Below are 19,822 nucleotides of genomic sequence, written 5' to 3' on the forward strand. Positions count from 1 at the left end.
TCAATACTCATCGCGGAGCATTGTGAAATAACAAAAACTTTCATTCAAACTAATTTTCTCCATTGTACCGGACGACGCCAACGGACATCTACAAATGACCACAGGAGGGTAGCAATGCGCGTTTGCTGCGCCTCGACTGCAGCAGAAGAAAAAGAGGAAGAAGAAGAAGAAGAATACAGGCGGAGGGAGAAGAAGAAGCAGTAGAAGAAGAAGACGCAGAAGACGACGAAGAAGAGTCCGTGGTGTTTTCCTGGGTGGATGGCCTTCGCCGGATTTAGCCTGTCAAAACTGCACTGAAACGAGAGCAACGTGGGATAAAGTCAGTGAAATGTGTGTTAAATCTTCTTGTTATATCACTACGTGTAAAATGTAGCGGATTACGCGATTAGTTGAGGGGGCCTAGTTAAGTCACAGCTAATAAGAATAGTTCTTTGACTACCTTGCTGTTAGCAATGCTGCAACAGTAATCTACAAGAAGGCATATGATCGCTAATGTAAGACAGCATTTACAAAGAATAAACAAACATTTCCAACTTACTGTAGATAAGGCAATCTCTTACAAACATTACGATGCAGCGGTAAACACCCGCTGAAGTATCTTTTGGAAAGCATGAACGTGTGCTTTTAGCCGTAAAACACTTAACTTAAAACATGATATTAAGCTTTAATTAGCAAAGTTGGTTTTAATTTAGATGGTATGTATTTGAAAGTCAGGAATCATTATTTGATGTGTTGGTGGTTCATGTGCACAGTGAATATAGATTCATTGCCAAATGTCGTTGGGGTTACTAACTAACTAGATTTACAGGTCTTAGCGTAGTCCGTAAATGGTTCGTTGAAAGTTAACTTATCACTGGTAGCATACAGCTAACGCTAACTGTTCTCAGCGCTGGAGTGCCAGCGTTAGCGTTAGCTTAGTAACTTAAAACGACAGCCGAGCTAACAGCCAACCACAGCGAGATTAGCTGTAAGTTAGCTCAGTACCGTGATTCGAGTGATAAGCACGAATCTTAAACTACAGTAACTAATAATTTAACGTTTTCTTTGTCTAACTCTAACTTACTTGAGTTACATATTTCCCAGTATGTGTTAATGTAACGGCAGCGTTAGACATTAGTTGTAAATGTAGTCCCTCTTCCTCCAGTAACCTTCTCTGTTCGATGGTCAGATCAGACACCAAACTCTGGGTAAAAGTACACCCTTGCCGGAAATTAACCACATAGAAATTTAGAACAACCTTTAGCAGAGGTTCGAATTTATCTAGTGTTTCCTGTCCAATTCTGCATTTGATTTCAGTAATAACTCCAATTCTAGTTAAGGTTCACACTGTTTAGCATTGCCGTCAAGTGTACTTATTGGTGGAAGACGGCAGGGTTATGTCTCACATGTGCGGCGGAATAATGCAGATTAACAGCATTGCATTATTATGTTTATGAACCGTTTGTTAGAAATAGTTGAGTTGTGTCGTCCGTGGGAGTGGACAGCGAGGGCTGTTACATTAATAACATTGAGCTTAACTAACTAAAACTGTTAAGACGTTTAAATACTTGATAAATACTTAATTTGAACGTGTTTTGTAAACCTGCTATGTACACTTAACTACTCCTGTTTAGAATGTCTCTGTTAAGGATTTGGTGATTGCACCTGTGGGGGGATTTCTGTGATGTTTATGAATATGATTAATGGGCTGATAAAAATCTGTCACATTAACAATATTCAGTCACAACTAAATACATTTCAGAACCATACTGATTAAACTGTAGTGTCAGATCTGAAACAGTTATTGGATTCACTGATTATTCAGTCAACAGAAAATGAATTTGCAGCAGTTTGGTAATTGAGTAATCATTATAATTGGTGAATCAAACTAGAGTGGCAGGTATTTAAACCTTTGGGTTTTGCCATGATTGAAGAAAACAAGGCATTTGAAGACGTCACCATGAGCTTCCAGAACTTTTTTTTCTCACTATATTTATTTTTTTCATTTGATAGACTAGTAAATTAAGTGATCACATAGTTATCAATGATGGAAATAAGACTTAGTTGCAGCACTATGTGCTGTCATACTGAACACCATTATATCATATAGCTCTCCCCTGTTACTTCCTCTGCATGGGGTCATGTTCAGATGACGAAAGTCTACAAAAGTGCTAAAATTACATAATGTGAATGTCAGATATGTGAAGGATCCTGATATTATGTTCATCAGTTATTACACTGGGTTTGTCTTGCATTTAAAAAGATTCTTAAATGTTAAATCTAGCTTCGTAAGACTTGAAACTGTTGGTCTGGAAATAAAACAAGCTGAATTTGCCCTTTGTAACCACCGGTGACTGTAGCTCATATTTCACCTGCACTGCTCTTTCATTCAGCAGGTACTGTTTGGACTTTAAACTGACTGAGACTTGAACAGGCCCAAAAGAGAAATCCAGTGTTCCCCTCCCCGACCTCCCATTCCTGACCCTCTCTGAAACACATCTCTCACCATGAATGAAGTTAATATAGTCAGAGAGGGATGGCTTCACAAAAGAGGTAAGGTATCGTGCTGACAAAGGCTTGGCATTACAAGTGTTATAAATAGATACTGTTTGATACTCTCTATATATATAAGGGTGGCACGCCAGAAAATGTTTGAGAACCTCTTAACAAAAGGATTAATGTTCAGAACCTTTTAATTGGTGTTCCTATTAATTAAATGTACTCAAATTACATCTCTTTTTCTGACCCAGGTGAATATATCAAAACATGGAGGCCCAGGTATTTCATCCTGAAGAGTGATGGCTCCTTCATTGGCTACAAGGAGAAGCCTGATCTAAATGACCAGACTTCGCCACCACTCAACAACTTCTCAGTGGCAGGTTTGTCCTCCTTATGGTAAAATATAACTCACAACATGGCTGTGTCTTGATAACCATTTGCTTTCTACTTCCCAAAAATATCAGCTGGATGTTATGAGTTTCATACTGTTTCAATCCCAGTTTAAAATCTTAAGCAGCTTCCTGTTAATATCTTATTTGTGTATTTCACAGAATGCCAGTTAATGAAGACAGAAAGACCCCGGCCTAACACATTTGTCATCCGTTGCCTACAGTGGACCACTGTCATTGAACGCACCTTTCATGTGGAGAGCAATGAGGAGAGGTAAGAACAGGGTAAAAGATTACACCACGCTAGCTGGGTTTTTTTTTTTCCCCAAGAGGATTGTGTCAAACTATGGGGGGGGTTTAAGTGATACCCAGTGATGTGATACCTGACAACGTCTTGGATTTTTGCTTCCCAGAGAGGAATGGATGCGGACAATCCAGTCTGTGGCAAATAGCCTGAAGATGCGAGAACAGGAGGATGAGGAGCCAATGGATATGTTTGGTTCACCCAGCGAAAGCAGCCTGGAGGAGATGGAGGTGGCCATGTCCAAGAGCCGCAACAAAGTGGTGAGAGGATCAGTTGTTGGGGACATAGAGGATAGAGAGCTCTAGTTTGATCAAAATACTTAATGAATACAATGAAACTTTTGCAATGATTAGTTGTTTCCTTGCAAAGGAATTTGAAAACACAAACATGGATGCAATGCTCGTTTTTGAGGTGTTCTTATACAGACAGGTGACAAATCAAAGGAAAAACCAACTTAAGTAAAGTGTTGGGCCACCATGTGCTACCAGAACAGCCTCATCTTACAAGTCTCTGGACTCCACTGGAAGGATTCTCCCAGAAGATATTCCCTCATTGGTGTTTTGATGATGTTGGTGGAGGACACTGTCTTGACATGTTGGTCCCAAATCTCCCATAGGTGTTCAGTTAGGTTGGGATCTGGTGTCTCCTCAGACCAGTCAGTGAGCCCTCTTGTCCTATGGATGGGGGCATTGTCACCCAGGAAGAGATCCCTCCCATCAGGATAGAAATGTTTCATGGAATGATAAAGCTGATCGCTCAGAACAACTTTGTATTGATTCGCAGTGAGCCTTCCTTCTGAGACCAATGCAATATCTCAGGAATGCCTTGAGGAAATTTCTTGCCAAATTCTAGTTTGGCAAAAACGTTCACTGGAACTGTTTTAAAATCTGGTGGTCAAAGGTCTCCATGACCTCACAAAATTCATTCATATACTAGTTATGATAAAAAAAAAAAAAAAATTCACACCGTCTCAGAGAATAAAAATGATGACGTGATGACATTTTATATCCAAAAGGTCAAAGGTCAACTTCACTTTTCCTGGCTGTGTTTCAGCTCTGTAGCTCAGGAACAGAAGGGGAGAGTGAGACCATATTTCACATTTGGACAGTTTCTGAATTGATGACACTGATCTGTGGTGTGTGCCCTGATGTTGTCAGACTCATGCTGTGTGCAGCATAAAATAAGATCACAGCTGCTCACAGAATGATGGAAAAAGGTCAGTTATTATCTGACTTGTTTATTTAAACAACAGTGGTCTGTTTTGCTGCTTCCAGAATTCTGCAGCCCGTGTAGTTTTGGCCGTCACCACCAGTAACTACAGGTGTCGCTAAACCAACTGGGACTGAAATCTCAGACTGCCTCTTTAAAGAACACGGAGCATTGTGGTTTTTGTTTTAGAATTAGGAGAATATGTTTTAGTGTTTTAAAATAGATATATGGTGTGAAACCATTTTGACTGAACCTCATCAAACAATGTGCAGTGTAGCTCATTTCTACCTGAAGATTTCTTTTCTCAGACTTGTGTTTTTATTTTAATTGTAGCCATTTTTGCACAGATGTTTTAAAATCCACGTTCCTAACGAATCCTCACGCCCAGGCTTTGTGTACTTTACAGACAATGAGTGACTTTGAGTATCTAAAGCTACTTGGCAAGGGAACATTTGGCAAGGTGATTCTGGTCAAAGAGAAGTCCACTGGAGTACATTACGCCATGAAAATACTGCGCAAAGAGGTCATAATAGCCAAGGTGAGTACGAGGTGCCCTGTGTGTGACTGTGTGTGTGTGTGTGTGTGTGTGTGGAAACTATTTGTTTTAGTCATTCTGCCACTTTGCTCCCGCAAAGCATCTCCATACCTTCAGGGGTGACACCAGAGGGCCAGCAGTATGATTTCTAGTGTGGTGATATTATCTCAGGCTGCAAATAAGTTTTCACAGTATGTTTACTATTTACAAAGACCATATTCTTTCCCTAACCTTATGTAGGTAAGTAGGTTCTCTTGCCTTGGTTGAAACACATCGTAGGGATGGGTTCAATGATATTTCATCGAATCTGAGTCTGTTCGAGTCGTTTCATTTAGAGCTGAATGAAAACATCTGTTGGTGTAAGACAAAACAAGTCAAGTTAATAACACAACTGATCATTTCAGTTATTTAGGGACCAATTACCCGTAGGAGCTATGATAATTGGCTATCAGAGCTAAACTGAGGGCGTTCTGTTGTGTTGAAGGGCTGTAGGGCTTTCACCAGATATTTTGGCTATTAACCCTGTCCTCACCCATTTTTACTCTTGCTGTGTTTGCGTCTTGTTTTGCTGCTACATGCCACCGACTATGGTGATGGGAGACTGAGCACTTGTCACTCTAGTTATCAAAAATACCACAGGTTCTTATGTTAACATGTTGGACAGCACATATGTAAACACAGGACTTTTGCGTTTCCTCTTTATTGTGAGTAAAGAGAACTCTGTCTGACCGTGTGACCTGAAAGGGCCGTAAAGAGAGTTTCACAGCATACTGATGGACAGAGGTGATACTCAGCTTCAATGCCACAACCGAAAATGACGAGTGGCTGTGCTGAACTGCACGCTCCAGCAGCCAACACGGCACGGACCAGTCTGGAGAATTACTGATCTGGCACCAAATCCACACAGAGTGATTTAGTAATAGGCGTTCAAAACACCAGGAAGTGACCTATGAGCCACGATAAAGGTGTCCAGATCAATCACCAGGGCACAGTTGCGCACATACTTAGATTGAATTTTATGTATTTCTCATATGCTTCATTGCAGTGTTAGAAATTCTGCTGTTTTCCTGAGTCTTTTATATTTTCCAAATTTTCTTCCAGGGAGCTCAGGTCTCTTGTAGCAGAGTACTTGTTCTTCTGCAGTGCATCACCGTGCCGCTGTAGAGCCCCAATAGCCTAGTCTTACACATCAGCTGTCTGCTGTCTGTCTGCCACACACATTTCAATTATTGCTGGCTTCATTTGAGATTCCTGTTGGTAATGATGCCGTGCTGGGGCCGTTGCTCATTCAGGAACAGAGTGGCAGAAAAAAGTTGAGAGACCAGAGCGTGAACATGTGGACTCTTTGCTGTTCTCTGATTAAAACAGAAGACCATGTCAAACCACAGTGTTACCACCTTCATGCCTTTTTTTTGTTTTTTTTTTCGTATTGCATGTTTTCAGTCCTCATGACATTAATGTGTTTGTTGGCAGGATGAGGTGGCCCACACAGTTACAGAGAGCAGAGTGTTACAAAACACACGTCACCCCTTCCTGACGGTGAGAACGCTTACAAATCGCCTGCTTGATGGTCTGTGTTTTTTTTTACAGCACTGTCTCATGTAGACCTGCATGAGACGCTCACTTAAGATGTCCCCAGGTCAGTCTGAACGTTCTCAGTGCTGAGCTCCTGCTGGATGATTGGCTCAGCACTGACAGTACATGTCAGCATGAACGGAGTATTTTTTCCATACAGTGTGTTTTAGCCACGTTAGCAACACATAGTAGCTCAAGGGACACCAGTGTCAATCAGTCCACCACGTTGAACCAGACTGAAATACAATCACAGAGCACTTTGTTAGGAACACCTGCTTATTTTTGGCGAGTATCCAATCAGCATTGCGATGTATAAAGTCCTGCAGATACAGCTCAGGAGCTTCAGTTCATGTTCACATCAAACACACAGACATTTATGTTTCTCTTAGGATGAATTGTAATAACTTTTTTGACCCTCTCACTTTTCATCTAGTGCCATCATCAGGTCAAAATGTTATGTTTATCACCATATACCTCAGATATACTGTGAAGCGCACATGCTACACTAAGATGGTGACAAAAAAAATAGCTTTCTAAAACTTGGGAACCTGCCATTCTGTTTCCCTGTGTAAAATAAATGCTTATGATTTGACGAACAGTGCGGGGGTTTGAAACCCTGGCTCCTCCAATGATGATCTGAATCATCGAAACTTAGAAGGCAGCCCCATTATTTTCTTCAGTAATGCTGGATGTAAGCAGCCAGTATTCAGCTCAGATAATAAATATCTCTAAATTTGAACATTTCAGTCTTCTGTGAAGAAACACAGTGTAGTGTTTTCAGCAGGAATTTAATCATCCATATCATCACCATTAAAAACAACTGTTAGAGCTTTGTTATATGACTGAAAGATAGAAATTGGAGGCTCCTTAAATGGACATTCATCACACCTGATCAGGAGCCTCCTCCGATTTCACTGTTATGTTTTTTAATTTCCCTCATGTGATGGCAAAGAGTAACACTAGGATAGTGTGATGTGTGCACAGATTCAGCACCTTGTTGTTTTTTTTCCTGATGCCTTCACTTTGTTCCTGCAGACACTGAAATATGCTTTCCAAACCAACGATCGGCTCTGTTTTGTAATGGAATACGCCAACGGAGGCGAGGTGAGACCACACACACGCACACATGTCTCAGTCACATGGAGATACACTAACGTCAACAGCTTGCAGCAGCACTAACAGCACGCTCGGACAGATTTCCTGTAACGGGGGGGCGGGGGGGAGTGTTTGACTTCACCGGCTCTGGTCTCTTCCAGCTCTTCTTCCACCTGTCGCGGGAACGAGTTTTCACAGAAGACCGGGCGCGCTTCTACGGTGCAGAGATTGTGTCAGCGCTCGAGTACCTTCATTCACGTGACGTCGTTTACCGTGATCTGAAGGTGAATACTCATTACATCCATCCGTCCTGAAACTATGGGAGACACAGTATCCATATGGGGTGGAAACCAAATAGATTTTGCCAGGACTAGGGATATCCCAATCCCGATCAGCAGAGCAGAGTCCTTTAATATTGGATATCTGCTGATCCAATACTTATATAAATTACTTCAAATTCATTTGGGAGAATTCCATCCCTTATAGCAATGTGATCTGCTATAAAGAGGATGTCTCACCCTGCTGGATTCTTTGGAACTAAAGAAACACTCCGTTCATTTGTGGTTGTACAGTTTCAGAGGGCTCTTCCCTCACAAGCTGTCTTTGACAAGTACTGACAGCGGTGTGCAGAGATCACACAAACCTACAACAGCCAAGTTTAATTTAGGCCTGTCATCAAGTTACTCACAGTATTAGTGGCAGCTGACGTGACGTACCACTGGTGACGTCTGTCATTTTAACCAGCGGAAGCAACTCTCAGCACCGGCTTAAAAACGAGAAGCTGCAGCTGAGCGGTTTCCACGCTGCTTTCTTGGATCTGTGTAGATCTCCAACCTTGTGTGAGAGTCAGAACTCAGAGTACGGGTTATACAACAGGAACATTTTAACTGATAGTGGAATCAGCATATGCCGCCGAAGGGAAATGCTCCATTGAATGTTAAGTTTGAAAGTGATGTCAGTTTCTCACTGAATGTCCACATTTGGCAGTTTTCCCTGATGTGACCGTGACAGTGAGAGGTGGCATAATGCTCCTTTGTTGCCTCATATATGGTTGAATAATAACTCTCAACAGGTAACCTATAATATCTGATGAAATGACAATGTTTAAACATTACCAAGCTGAAGCTGGTTCAGTTCACATGGAATTTTGTAAGGGGAACCGACTAATGTACAACAAGGAGAGAGGACAGACAGTTGTATGTGTCCTAAATGGGCCAGTGTATTTTTATGGGGCTGAAATGTTGACTCATTATGGAGAGAATGTAAAGTGGGCCATCTTGAAATTTTTCAAAAACTATTATCTAACTATTCAGTAGGAAGAGACTGTGAATGTAAAGTTAAAGAATGTAAAGGACCCCCCATAAAAAGGAATTCTAAATATTTGTTTTTGTTTGTCTTAAGAACTACAGCTGCGTAATCCTGCTGTATGTGACTGAAATGATCTTAATCATCATATCATTGTGTGACTAATTTGCCATGAATTGTTGTTTTACACAACCACAGTGTTTTACTGAGAAAATTCAGCGTAGAGTTTTAACGATTCCAAAAAGTTGCCAGTCTTGAAAAGAATCCCATCACAGTGTAGCAGAGTTGAGCTGCTGTGGCTTCTTATCATGGCAGGGCTCAGTGCCTCAGCTAACCTATCAGTCAGGCTCAAGAGAGTTTCCTTGAATGAATGAAAATTAGCAACCATGTCCTCACTGCTGTGTACTGGGGCTTTATTATTTTATTGTATGGTTATTTTCCTTTTTATTTTACCAGGAAGTCCCATTCAGATAAAAAAGAAAAAAAAAACTCTTTTGAAAGAGAGAACCTGGACAAAATAGCTGCTACACAACATATTAAAATAAAACATACAACAGAAAATACCATATATATATGACATGATATACAAAAGTCCACAAAAAAAACACAACATTCACAGTGTCTCGGTACCACGGCAGCGTCAGCAGGTGTTACTGAATGTTGCCATGGAAACATGGCTGTTAGTTGTGAACAGAGGTGGGTAGAGTAGCCAAAAAAAAACTTTATTAATACTAGATACTAGTACTCAAGTACTTGTATTGCATTGCATTTATCAATGCAGTTAATTGAGTTAGAGTATAAAAGTATCTACACACTGCTGTCAGAGTTTTTCCTCTCTTCTTTTCGTGATGAAATGCCACATCATTATCATCTCCTAATTAGGTAATCTGCTGCATATGCACCAAGACGGCGTGTGACCACAGAATTCCCATGTCCAATTCAGGTTTATGTCTCATTTTAGCCACATATGGGACATACCCATAGACGAATGAGAAGAGTTTTCTTGTGGGACGATGGCTCTAAGAAATTGACATGAGATTAACAAAGAAGCATCCGCAGACATGTGCTGTAATACATGATTTCTGGTTGGCCCGTTGATGGACTCTGAAGACTCTGGTCTTTCTTCTTCTTATTAGCTGGCTCATTTAGACTCCATAGGAGACAATGATGTGATGTTTCATAATGAATCAACTGCTAAATACAGATGTGTGCCCCCAGAGTTAGATTGAATATTTATATTAAAACAGGAAGAAGGAATGGTCGTAGTTTTAAAGTGTGGTATACTGTGTGTATATAGTAAAGTAAGTAAGTATTATTAAACAACTCTATCAGCTCCGTGTCAACAATTCTACAAGTGCAGTTTATTGGAAATACTTGAGTAGATGAATGTAACTCTTTACCACCCACCTGTGGTTGTGAGTAGGTCTCTGTGTAGGGTGGCTAACTTTTTAGTTTTAAAATAGGTCAGTATTTATTTCTGTGCCTCTGTGGAACTCACATCAGACGCGTATTTTTATTTCATTCTCTCTCAGCTGGAGAATCTGATGCTGGACAAAGATGGCCACATCAAAATCACCGACTTTGGCCTATGTAAGGAGGGCATCACTCCAGATGCTACCATGAAAACCTTCTGTGGAACTCCCGAATATCTAGCACCTGAGGTAAGATGCTGACAATGACACGTGCTGAAACACAGCTGACCTCTACACAAGCGGTCCCATTTTCTGTCTGGGATCCTCCTAGTGGCACCTCCACTTGGCTTTGACGTCCTTTATGAAGTAATTTTAACTTGCCATACTCACCAAACAGAGGGGATTGAGGTTGAGGTTGATTGAGGAAATACGGTTGGCTCGTTATTTTCACTGATAGTTATAACAACATTTTATTTTAGCAGTTTCCAAATGAAGTCCTCAGCAGTTCCCCTGCCTCCTCTCTCATCACTCAGCAGTGTAACAGCAGCCTAAGCACCTGTGTGTGTGTGTGTGTGTGTGTGGCTCAGCCTAACTTGGTGGGTTTGTTGTGGGAAGTGAGTATTTCCTGGTGTGTGAGAGAAGTACCAGCATGTTGCCACAGCCACAGAAATGTGTAGGCACGTTACTTTGGTCAGCTATAAAATGTGTAGATAAGCTCAGGTTGCTGTGTAGTGGTTACTGGAAAACAAGAGAGTCGGGATAAGAGCGAATCTAACCCATCTGGTTTTCCTTTCCTTAGAAAATAAAATAAGATCATTTGCTGAATAACAATGTAATAAAGCCTGTTTTGTTGTTACCAACAGAAACACTGTTTAGTTGAAGTGCTATAGTTAAGTGTATAAATACTGAAATATTAATTGAAAACATATGGCATGCTCCAGCAGCTTGCTAGCTAAGATGCGTGTGTCATAATAGCAGTGTCCATGGTTCAAATCCTGCTTCACCACCCATCTCTCTGTCCCGTCATGTTTTCCTGTCATATCTACACTGTCCTTATAAAAAAGGCATAAAATGCCCCAAAAATGTTTAAAAATAATAATAATTTAAATATATATATATATATATATATATATATATATATATATATATACAATTCTGAAAATTCCTAATTATTTACTTCACTTACGTCAGTGGTCAGACCTTCAGCTGCCACAGGAGAGCAAGCAAACGCCACAAAGGGTCATTTCAGGAGGAACATGCAGTACAGTTTAGTAAATCACTCACAGTCAACGTTGGCTGATATTTAAATTCTGCCAGCACAACCTTCTGTGCCTTCAGGATTTTTTACTCGAGCTGTTCCACTTTTTTGAAAGGATTAGTAATTACTGTTGTCCTATAGCTGCTGCGATTTAAATCACAATAATGTTCCCTTTGTTAAAACTTAAACTTACTTAAACCTGTGTTTATACAGGTATGTTTGCAGTTACGGTCATGCAATAAAAACACAGGGTTAGTGAGTAGTTTCAAAATGGACGAGTTGATAACCTTTGTGGCAGAGGTAGTTACATAAAATGAGCGGAAAAACAAAAAAGTCAAACGTAGTTGCCCAGCAATCATCCTAAAAAAAAAAAAAAAAGATTTACGGCCGCTTACCTGTTGCGAAAAGACACTACGATACTCAACCCCAACCCAAGTTGATGGCGAGCTGCCGACAGTGTGCCACATGCTGCCACTATCTGTTGGTGCCACTAGGAGGATTCCTGCCTGTGTCTCCACTACATAAATGTACCACCACAGTCTGCTTCACACAAAGTTGCTGCAGTTTATTTTGTGTGTGTCTGTGTATATATGATAAAAGTGTGATTAAAAAGCAACAGATGAGATGTTTACTAGGGCCTGTATTTATTAGTAAGCATCACAGAATCCCTCCTAAGGATCACACTGCACATTAAGCTGTTAGACATTTTTGTTCTTCGGGCTCTGAGCTTCAGCACGTTCACTTTGAAGTAAAGTAGTGGATACGACATGAAAGTGTCACGTGCCAGCTTTTCTTTCAGTAGGTTTACCTCAATAGAAGAACTGTGTGGGAGTGATGGCTCTTTTAACACGTACTGCTCAAATTGCAAAGGTTCAAAAGTAATTGGACACGTGGCTGTTAAATGCTTGTTGGGCCAGCTGAGCTCACACATGCCTCAGCGTTGATTGAGAGTCAGTAGCCCTTAATGGCCTGCACGTGTTTCCTCGTCAATGATCAAGAGAAGACATTCATTTCCAGAACCTCAGAGGATTGACCACAAGATGTAAACACCTGGTAAACCTCAAAAACAGAAAGGCCAGGCTGCAGTTCACAGAAAAGTACAAGCAGAAACTGGCAGAGCTCAGGATCAAAGATCAGGTGAAACAAGAATCAGTAGTAGCTGCAGTGAAGGGAAGTGTCTGCTGATGTCTGCGAGTCCGTCACTGACTGCAAAGGGTTTTCCCCAGATGGTTAAATACCAGTTACTTGATGGGCTGTTTCTTTTGTCTCTTATATCAGAATTTATGTTTGATTCTTCATTTGATTAATTGATTGAAATGTGAGAATTTGATTTGGTGTGTTGATCAGACAGAACAAGACGTTTCTTTATTGTTCTTTTTTTTTTATACACAGCAAGATTCATTCATCTTGATTGTTGATTTAAACATTCTCAGTGGCGTTGCTGCAGTCAATGGCTAAAGCAAGATGTTCTCCCTCGCGCAGCAAATAGAAAGCCTCTGAAGGCGATGTGTCACGGCTGCATCACGCACACCGTGTCATGATTAAAGGTGAAAGAAACAAATATATATTTTTTTTTTTACATTAGGTGTTACTCACTGAGTTTCCATTCCTTCTTCATAAAACATTTGCAGAGCGCTGGAAAACATGAGCGTAAAACAAAACTGTTGTTTTCCCGCTTGCAGTCTTCTTCTTCCTGTAGTGATGTATTAAATATCAGATATGTTAAATAGTGATATGTATGATTTCAGGAAGCAGTCAGAGCCCTCCACTTTTTGAACACTTTATTGTATTTATTGTATTTTTTTATGTTTTATTTTTTGCAAATTTATGAAAAATCAAAAACTGAAATCTCTCATATATAAAAGTATTAAGACTGTTAGTACTTTGTCCCTTTGGCATAATAAATAATAACAAACTTACAAAAGTATCTAAAATATGTTTTCACTTTGTTATTATGGGTTACTGAGCGTAGACTGATGGGCAAAAATGCCTATTTTAGCAACTGATGTCGAATCTAAAACACAAAGTGTTTAAGAAGTGAGGAGGTCGGAGGACTTTGTGTGTGTGTTTCCTCTGAAATGTTTGCGTCTGAAGCATCATGCATGTTTAATTGTCTCTGGTTTCCTGAAACAGAGAATGCAGGGGTTGACTCTCAGTAGACATTTCCTGAAAAGGTTTTTACTGGAGCTTATGTAGAATAACCTTCATATTTTTTTATGTTATTTTTTGTTTTCCTGGACTTGGATCTTTTTATCAACATGTCGTCATGTATTTGCGAAATGTCTTTCCTTTGTTCTGAAGTGTGTTCTCCTCTGTGCTGTAACAGCCACCTGCTGATCACTGCTGAGGCTAATTTGTAAAATTCCAGAGGTTCATTTGTTCACTTAGATCCATGTCTGATATGTCAGAGGAGTGAGTGAGTTAAGGTTGCAAATTCAAAGTTGCTTCTTTCTGCCATTGTTGCCGTTAATGAGGCAAAATGTCTCCTCGTCCTCAGGTCCTAGAAGACAATGACTATGGCCGGGCGGTGGACTGGTGGGGCCTGGGCGTCGTCATGTATGAGATGATGTGTGGCCGTCTTCCTTTCTACAACCAGGACCACGAGCGCCTGTTTGAGCTCATCCTCATGGAGGAGATCCGCTTCCCCAGGAACCTGTCGCCCGAGGCCAAGTCCCTGCTGGCTGGCCTGCTCAAGAAGGACCCCAAACAGAGGTGTGTGACCACACTGACCTTCTATGTGTGTGTGTGTGTGTATTTTGGAAACACGTACTTAATTCTTACACGATCCTGTTCGGACCGACAGGTTAGGTGGAGGTCCCAATGATGCCAAAGAAGTTATGAGTCACAAGTTCTTCATCAGCATCAACTGGCAGGATGTGGTACAGAAGAAGGTAAGGCACTCTGAGGCGACAGGAAATGCAACTGAGGTTTGGTTTCTTAAGTCACACACACACAGAGGATGTCCTGGCGAACTGCTTAGTCAGCCTTCACATCTCTGATTTCAGACAGACTTTGATCTGGGTTGAATAACTATCAACTCCAGCTTCCAGCCGCAGTCACACGTTGATAAAATGCTCATATCTCGAAAAATTCTCAGTTGCTGTGTCAGTCAGCTCGGAATGAGTAACCGTTGTTCAGATTGCGTCAGGTGATGATGGTGATATTTCTTGCCGTATGAAAACCAAAAACAAAGACATGCACTGATTTCTTATCACTTGTACCACAGCTTAGAGAGCGTGTTCACTGGCTTTTAGCTATGTGTTTGCATGATAGCTGACCTGAGCTAACCTGCACTCCAATGGCGTAGTTAGAGCCAGCAGATTGTAAACAAACAACAATGGTGAAGAGTTTTCAAGGTAAATTAATAGAGCTCCTCCACTATCACCCACAGTGATCTTAACACTGACTACAAATTCTTTTTTTTTTTTTTTTATTAACTTAATGTTGGTTCTCAAGTAAGATATTTCAGTGTCTGTGAGGGCTGATATGGCACTGATCTTCCCCCTAGTGGATAAATCCAGTATTTTCCCCACTGAATGGCTTGTATGCTAATCCTTTCCCCTTCCTGCCTCAGCTCACCGCACTCTTCAGACCACAAGTGACATCAGAGACAGACACCCGGTACTTTGACGAAGAGTTCACAGCGCAGACTATCACGCTCACTCCTCCGGACAAATGTGAGTACCCCCACCCCCACCCCCCTCCCTCAACTGTGGTAGAACTAGAAAGGTGATAGTGTCAGTGTGCTGACACGGCCCGATCCACCACTGTGTCATGATCAAGGTCTGGTTTCATGGTGGGAAACGCGATGACCGACTTCTGCTGTCTCATTCCCCTACAGATAACAGTCTGGACTGTGAGGATCCCAGCCAGCAAGCACATTTCCCCCAGTTCTCCTATTCTGCTAGCATAAGAGAGTGATAGCATCTCTGACGCACACACACACACACATACATACATACACTCAAACACTCAAACACAAACACATAACAAAAACACAGGAGGCATGAACATCCCTTACAGCTTAATAAACAACCAAAACCTCCACCTTTAATGAGGTTTTTTTTGTCCCAGATGGATCTAAGTGCCTCAGCTGGCGGCCATATTGCTCTATAGAAACCCTCTCCATCCACACTACAGACAAAGCCTGGGCACACTGGCTGTACTGTATCAAACTGGACTTCAGTACCTCACATAGTCATCAGCACAACTCAACAACACAATCAGGACTCTTGTCTGTAGCACCTTTGGATGGCCTGTAAACAACAACAACAACTGCTGCTGCTTTTTCAGACTGTAAACCACCTGTACATTTTTATAACGCTCTCCTTTTTTTACGGTCTCATGAGAAGCCATTACAGTCCCTTCATGACATCTCAAAGTGCTCTTCTTCAGAACTAGCTGTTACCACTGGTGATAAGACAGGTTCGTAATACGAGGGAGGAAGAAGCGTGGCAGTTTGTTGGGTGTTTTTTCTGTTAGGTGTATGTGTGTGGATTTTTTTTTGTTTGTTTGTTTGTGTGTGTCTGTTTCTTTCTTGTTTTTCTGTTAAAGAAAATAGGGGCATCAAATCCAAACCGTGTGCGTTTTTCTACAACACTTGCCCGACGTGCGTCAGGAACAACAGATGAACGGATAACACGCGATGATCAAAGTGTCTTGACGGAGAAAAGCTTTGACTCAGTCAACCGTGAGGAGTCGGAGAGAGAGAGAGAGGCTGTCCTTTTCTTAATCTGTATGCAATGAAAACAAATCACTGGTATATGAGTTTGCTCTCACCTCAGACTGTGATCTTCATTAACAGATCTGTCAAGTGCGACAGCAATTCATGGGAATTGGGAATACCTTAATGCACAAGGTGTATATGTTATTTAAACAAGGTTTTTTTTTTGTTTTTTTTTTCCCTTTTTTAATTCTAACACATTTTTTGATCTTTCTTGATCAGCAAAACACACACCAAACTGTCAGATACCAAAACTTGGCATCAAATGTCTGGTCAGATTTATAATCCTGTTAACTTTTTTTTTTTTTTTTTTTTTTTTTTGATCAGATAGTTCTGACATTTGGCCAGTTTTAGATTATTTAATTTCAACTTGTATAGCTTCTTGTGTTTAGACAGCATCATTTAACATTTGAGAACTTTGGCTTTTTCTTGTTCTTTTTTTTTTTTTTTTTTCCCGTTGAATGATAAACAGATGTACAAACACTCAAAGTAAGGTATCACCATATCAAAGAGCATCATTTTTTTGGTATCTGTACTGAAACTCAGGTGTTATATTGGCGCTATCATTGAAACATTTCTAAGTATAACCAGCCCGAGCACCAAACTGATTTCGTAGCACTTTTAGAGAACGTGTTCATACTCAGAATGTCGCCCTTTCTTGACGTTCAAAGCTAATTCTGTAATTTTTGCAGTTCACTCATACCTATGTAATATCTTATCTTAGTAGCCTTTATACGAAAGCCTGTCTTTGCTTACATCATAACTCATAACCCATCTTAAACTTAACTTGCTGGAGATTTTACAAGTTTGACATTTGTAGCTGACAGTTGACACATTTTTAACGTGCTCCTGGCACGTTTGAGTATCTTTTCATATTTTTTTGTAAATCTTCCTGTTCTTACAGTGCTCCAGTGCATCCACACTGCTGCTGCTGCTTTTCAGACTTGAATGTGCCACTAGATTTGATTGGACACGTTTTGCTGGAGAGCTTAAAAAAAAAACTTAAAAAAAAAATAATAATAATAATCATCCAGCGAGCTGTTTATATCATGAACATGATCCATTGTGAGATTTTGTGTTTGAGTGCAATGTGGACTTGCAAGGGTTATATTTTAAGTTCTTCCCATTTGTTATTAACAACATGAAATGGTAACCACGAAGGGGTGCAGCATTGAGATTTGCAATACTGGGTGCTAACACTGTAAATGAAAACGCACCCAACGTTGTGTCGGTGCTACACTGTTGAGTCTCACGCAGTCAGGAGCAGGTGAAGAAAAACCAGCTCAACTTCCCATTGCTCTCAGAGCCTTTTACCACATATGCTGTTTTGAAATAATTTCCGTTATTTCTGTTTAGTTTTTTGTTTAGGTTTTTTTTTGTTTTTTTTTTTTGTCTTGTTTATCTTCTAGTTTTACTTCTGGACTTGCTGTTTTCTCCTCATCCTTCCTCTATTCAGATAGTCTCAAATTAAGGAATTTCATAATGGTTGAAAAAAAAAAAAATGTATGTGTTTTTCAGTTACATTATTCTATTAAACAGTTCATTTCTATTTGTCTATGAATGTAATTCTGAAAGACAATGATCCAATACACCTTTTTAACTGTCTTAATACATTTTGGTGGTTGTGTTTTGATTCTCATCCCTGCACTGTGAGGTGCTGAATCTCTTAGTCTTATTAGTACGACAGGTGCCAGGTGTTTGTTTGTATAAAGCCAACAAATGTCAAGCAAACTTAAAGTGGTGGTAGGTAAACAACTGTTTACCTTGAGACAGGAAGGGTTTTGTTAGTCCAGCCCTCAGTTGGGTGAGTTTCCCACCTTGACACTTTTCACTCATTTGTGTTCTACTTCGTGCATGCTCCGCCCTCTTATGGGCTTCGCTATTGGTTAACTCCTTCATGCCTCCACCTCGGGACCCTGAGCCAGATAGTTTGCCCCCAGTCAGGGGTAGTAACTCCAGTGCGTTCGTGGCTCACCTCCCTTTTTCACTCAGCAACTCTGAAGACAGATTTCTCTCCTGTGAATATTCTTCTAATTTCAAGTGTTGTAGGATATCTGCACTAAAGACCCACCTCATGTGTGTCCCGCCACTGATGGCCACGACGACAGTAGTTCACTGAGTCAGTGTGCTCCTTCCACGCCAGCCCAACAGTGAAGGAAGTCAGCAGCAGCTCCATTCAAGGCTGGATCCAAGCCCCGGGATGAGTGCTCCTTGCTTCTGCTGCAGAGGGGATGGACCCCACTCTCCTCAATTCCCCTCGGGATTGTTTAATTGCAGGCTTTGCTGACAAGCAGTGATCCAGAGAGATACTGAGGGTGTGCTGCCCTCCCATGGAGCCTGTTTTCCCTAACACCAAGCAGTACCACTGACAGATCACTGCTTAGAGAGGGTGTGTCAATGTGGCCATCTCCCTCCTTGACCAGACAGGACACTGAGGAGGGGTTACACATTGCAGTTCCTCCATTGGAGATGGAACCCCGACATCACCGCGTCACGCAACTGTGCTTTATTGTCACATTTGGAGAGAGTGCTCTGTCAACAGTTGCAGTGTGACGGACGGTATCTGGATGTTCGGACCATGAATGCGTGCCCGATCCTGTCAGAGGAACAGATTACCGTGTTACCTGTTACAGCCAGCTGACCAATGTGGAAACAGCCACAGGGAGGCTCATGTAGCTGCTGGGCCTGATGCCAGTGGCTCACCCAGTTGTGTGCCTGGGATAGCTGTGTATGAGAAACCTCCAACGGTGGTTTACGCATCTCAAACTGCATCTGAGCCATGACAAGGTCCGCAAGGTTGAGCGTTCCCGCCTGGGCTAGGAGCGATGCAGCCTTATTGTGTTCTGTGCCGTGTTCAGCTGTTCACAGATGCATCCCTGGCTAGCTAAAGGAGGATCCTTGACCAGGCTGTGATAGGTGGTACGTGGTTGTAGCCGATCCAACCCATCAATCTGTGAGAGCTGAGAGCTTGCATCATCAGAGAGAGGTGTCTTCACACTTCTGATGTGATCTGTGCAGGGGCTCTGCTGTCAGCTGTTTGTTTGCTTTGGCATGTGGGCTCATGGGGCTCCGCTGTCTGCTCACGGGATTGCTCGTTGGATTTTCAGTGCAGGCCCTACAGTGGGCCTCAGCTTCAACTGCCCTGTTGTGGTTGTATCAGTGGATGATATCTGCTTATCGGTGCCCTGGTCTTCCACTTCCACCTTCATACCTCAGAAACGTGGCATCTGTTTTGGCGTCTCATTTGGTGTTTGGGGCACTGTCTGAGCGAGACAGATTGACGCCATGGAGGTGATGTCGTCGCCTAGGCTGGTGGGTGGGGCCTGAGCTGCTGAACTGTGCTCAGTTTTTAAGTTTTTCTCTCGTCTTATTTAGCCTTGTTGATGAATTTCTCTGCTGTCACTGTAACTACAGTCACAACCACAGCAGACTGACTACACACAATAATAATACTACATAATACCCTTGTTGCGTCTCTAAAGCTACTTTGTGGCAAACAGCAGTTAAAGGCTGAACACAAACAGTAATGTACTGTATAC

General features: G+C 41.4%; 1 protein-coding gene across 4 annotated transcripts; it reads left to right on the forward strand.

Annotated features, from left to right (window-relative positions):
* The first annotated feature begins 171 nt into the window (after window positions 1-171).
* LOC121190481 (RAC-beta serine/threonine-protein kinase-like) lies at window positions 172-17,832 on the forward strand. Of its 4 annotated transcripts, none has more exons than XM_041051258.1 (14): window positions 172-330; window positions 2,373-2,532; window positions 2,730-2,858; window positions 3,030-3,141; window positions 3,281-3,431; window positions 4,787-4,918; window positions 6,389-6,454; window positions 7,526-7,594; window positions 7,747-7,869; window positions 10,423-10,551; window positions 14,058-14,272; window positions 14,364-14,451; window positions 15,135-15,237; window positions 15,402-17,832. In XM_041051258.1, the coding sequence occupies exons 2-14, from the start codon at window positions 2,487-2,489 to the stop codon at window positions 15,479-15,481; spliced, it is 1,443 nt and encodes a 480-aa protein (XP_040907192.1). In that variant the 5' UTR covers window positions 172-330; window positions 2,373-2,486; the 3' UTR covers window positions 15,482-17,832. The 4 variants fall into 4 exon arrangements, with proteins under 4 accessions (XP_040907192.1, XP_040907194.1, XP_040907196.1 ...); XM_041051260.1 differs by having other exon boundaries at window positions 2,376-2,532; XM_041051262.1 differs by having other exon boundaries at window positions 174-319.
* Window positions 17,833-19,822: the final 1,990 nt, after the last annotated feature.

Source organism: Toxotes jaculatrix, chromosome 12 (genome assembly GCF_017976425.1).
Source record: "Toxotes jaculatrix isolate fToxJac2 chromosome 12, fToxJac2.pri, whole genome shotgun sequence".
NCBI classification, from domain to species: Eukaryota; Metazoa; Chordata; class Actinopteri; family Toxotidae; genus Toxotes; species Toxotes jaculatrix.

Coding starts and splice junctions, on each gene's coding strand:
- LOC121190481 (XM_041051258.1), top strand. CDS start 2,487: ATGAATGAAGTTAATATAGTCAGAGAGGGATGGCTTCACAAAAGAG. Junction 10,552..14,057: donor CCGAATATCTAGCACCTGAG/GTAAGATGCTGA, acceptor CCTCGTCCTCAG/GTCCTAGAAGACAATGACTA. Junction 15,238..15,401: donor GCTCACTCCTCCGGACAAAT/GTGAGTACCCCC, acceptor ATTCCCCTACAG/ATAACAGTCTGGACTGTGAG.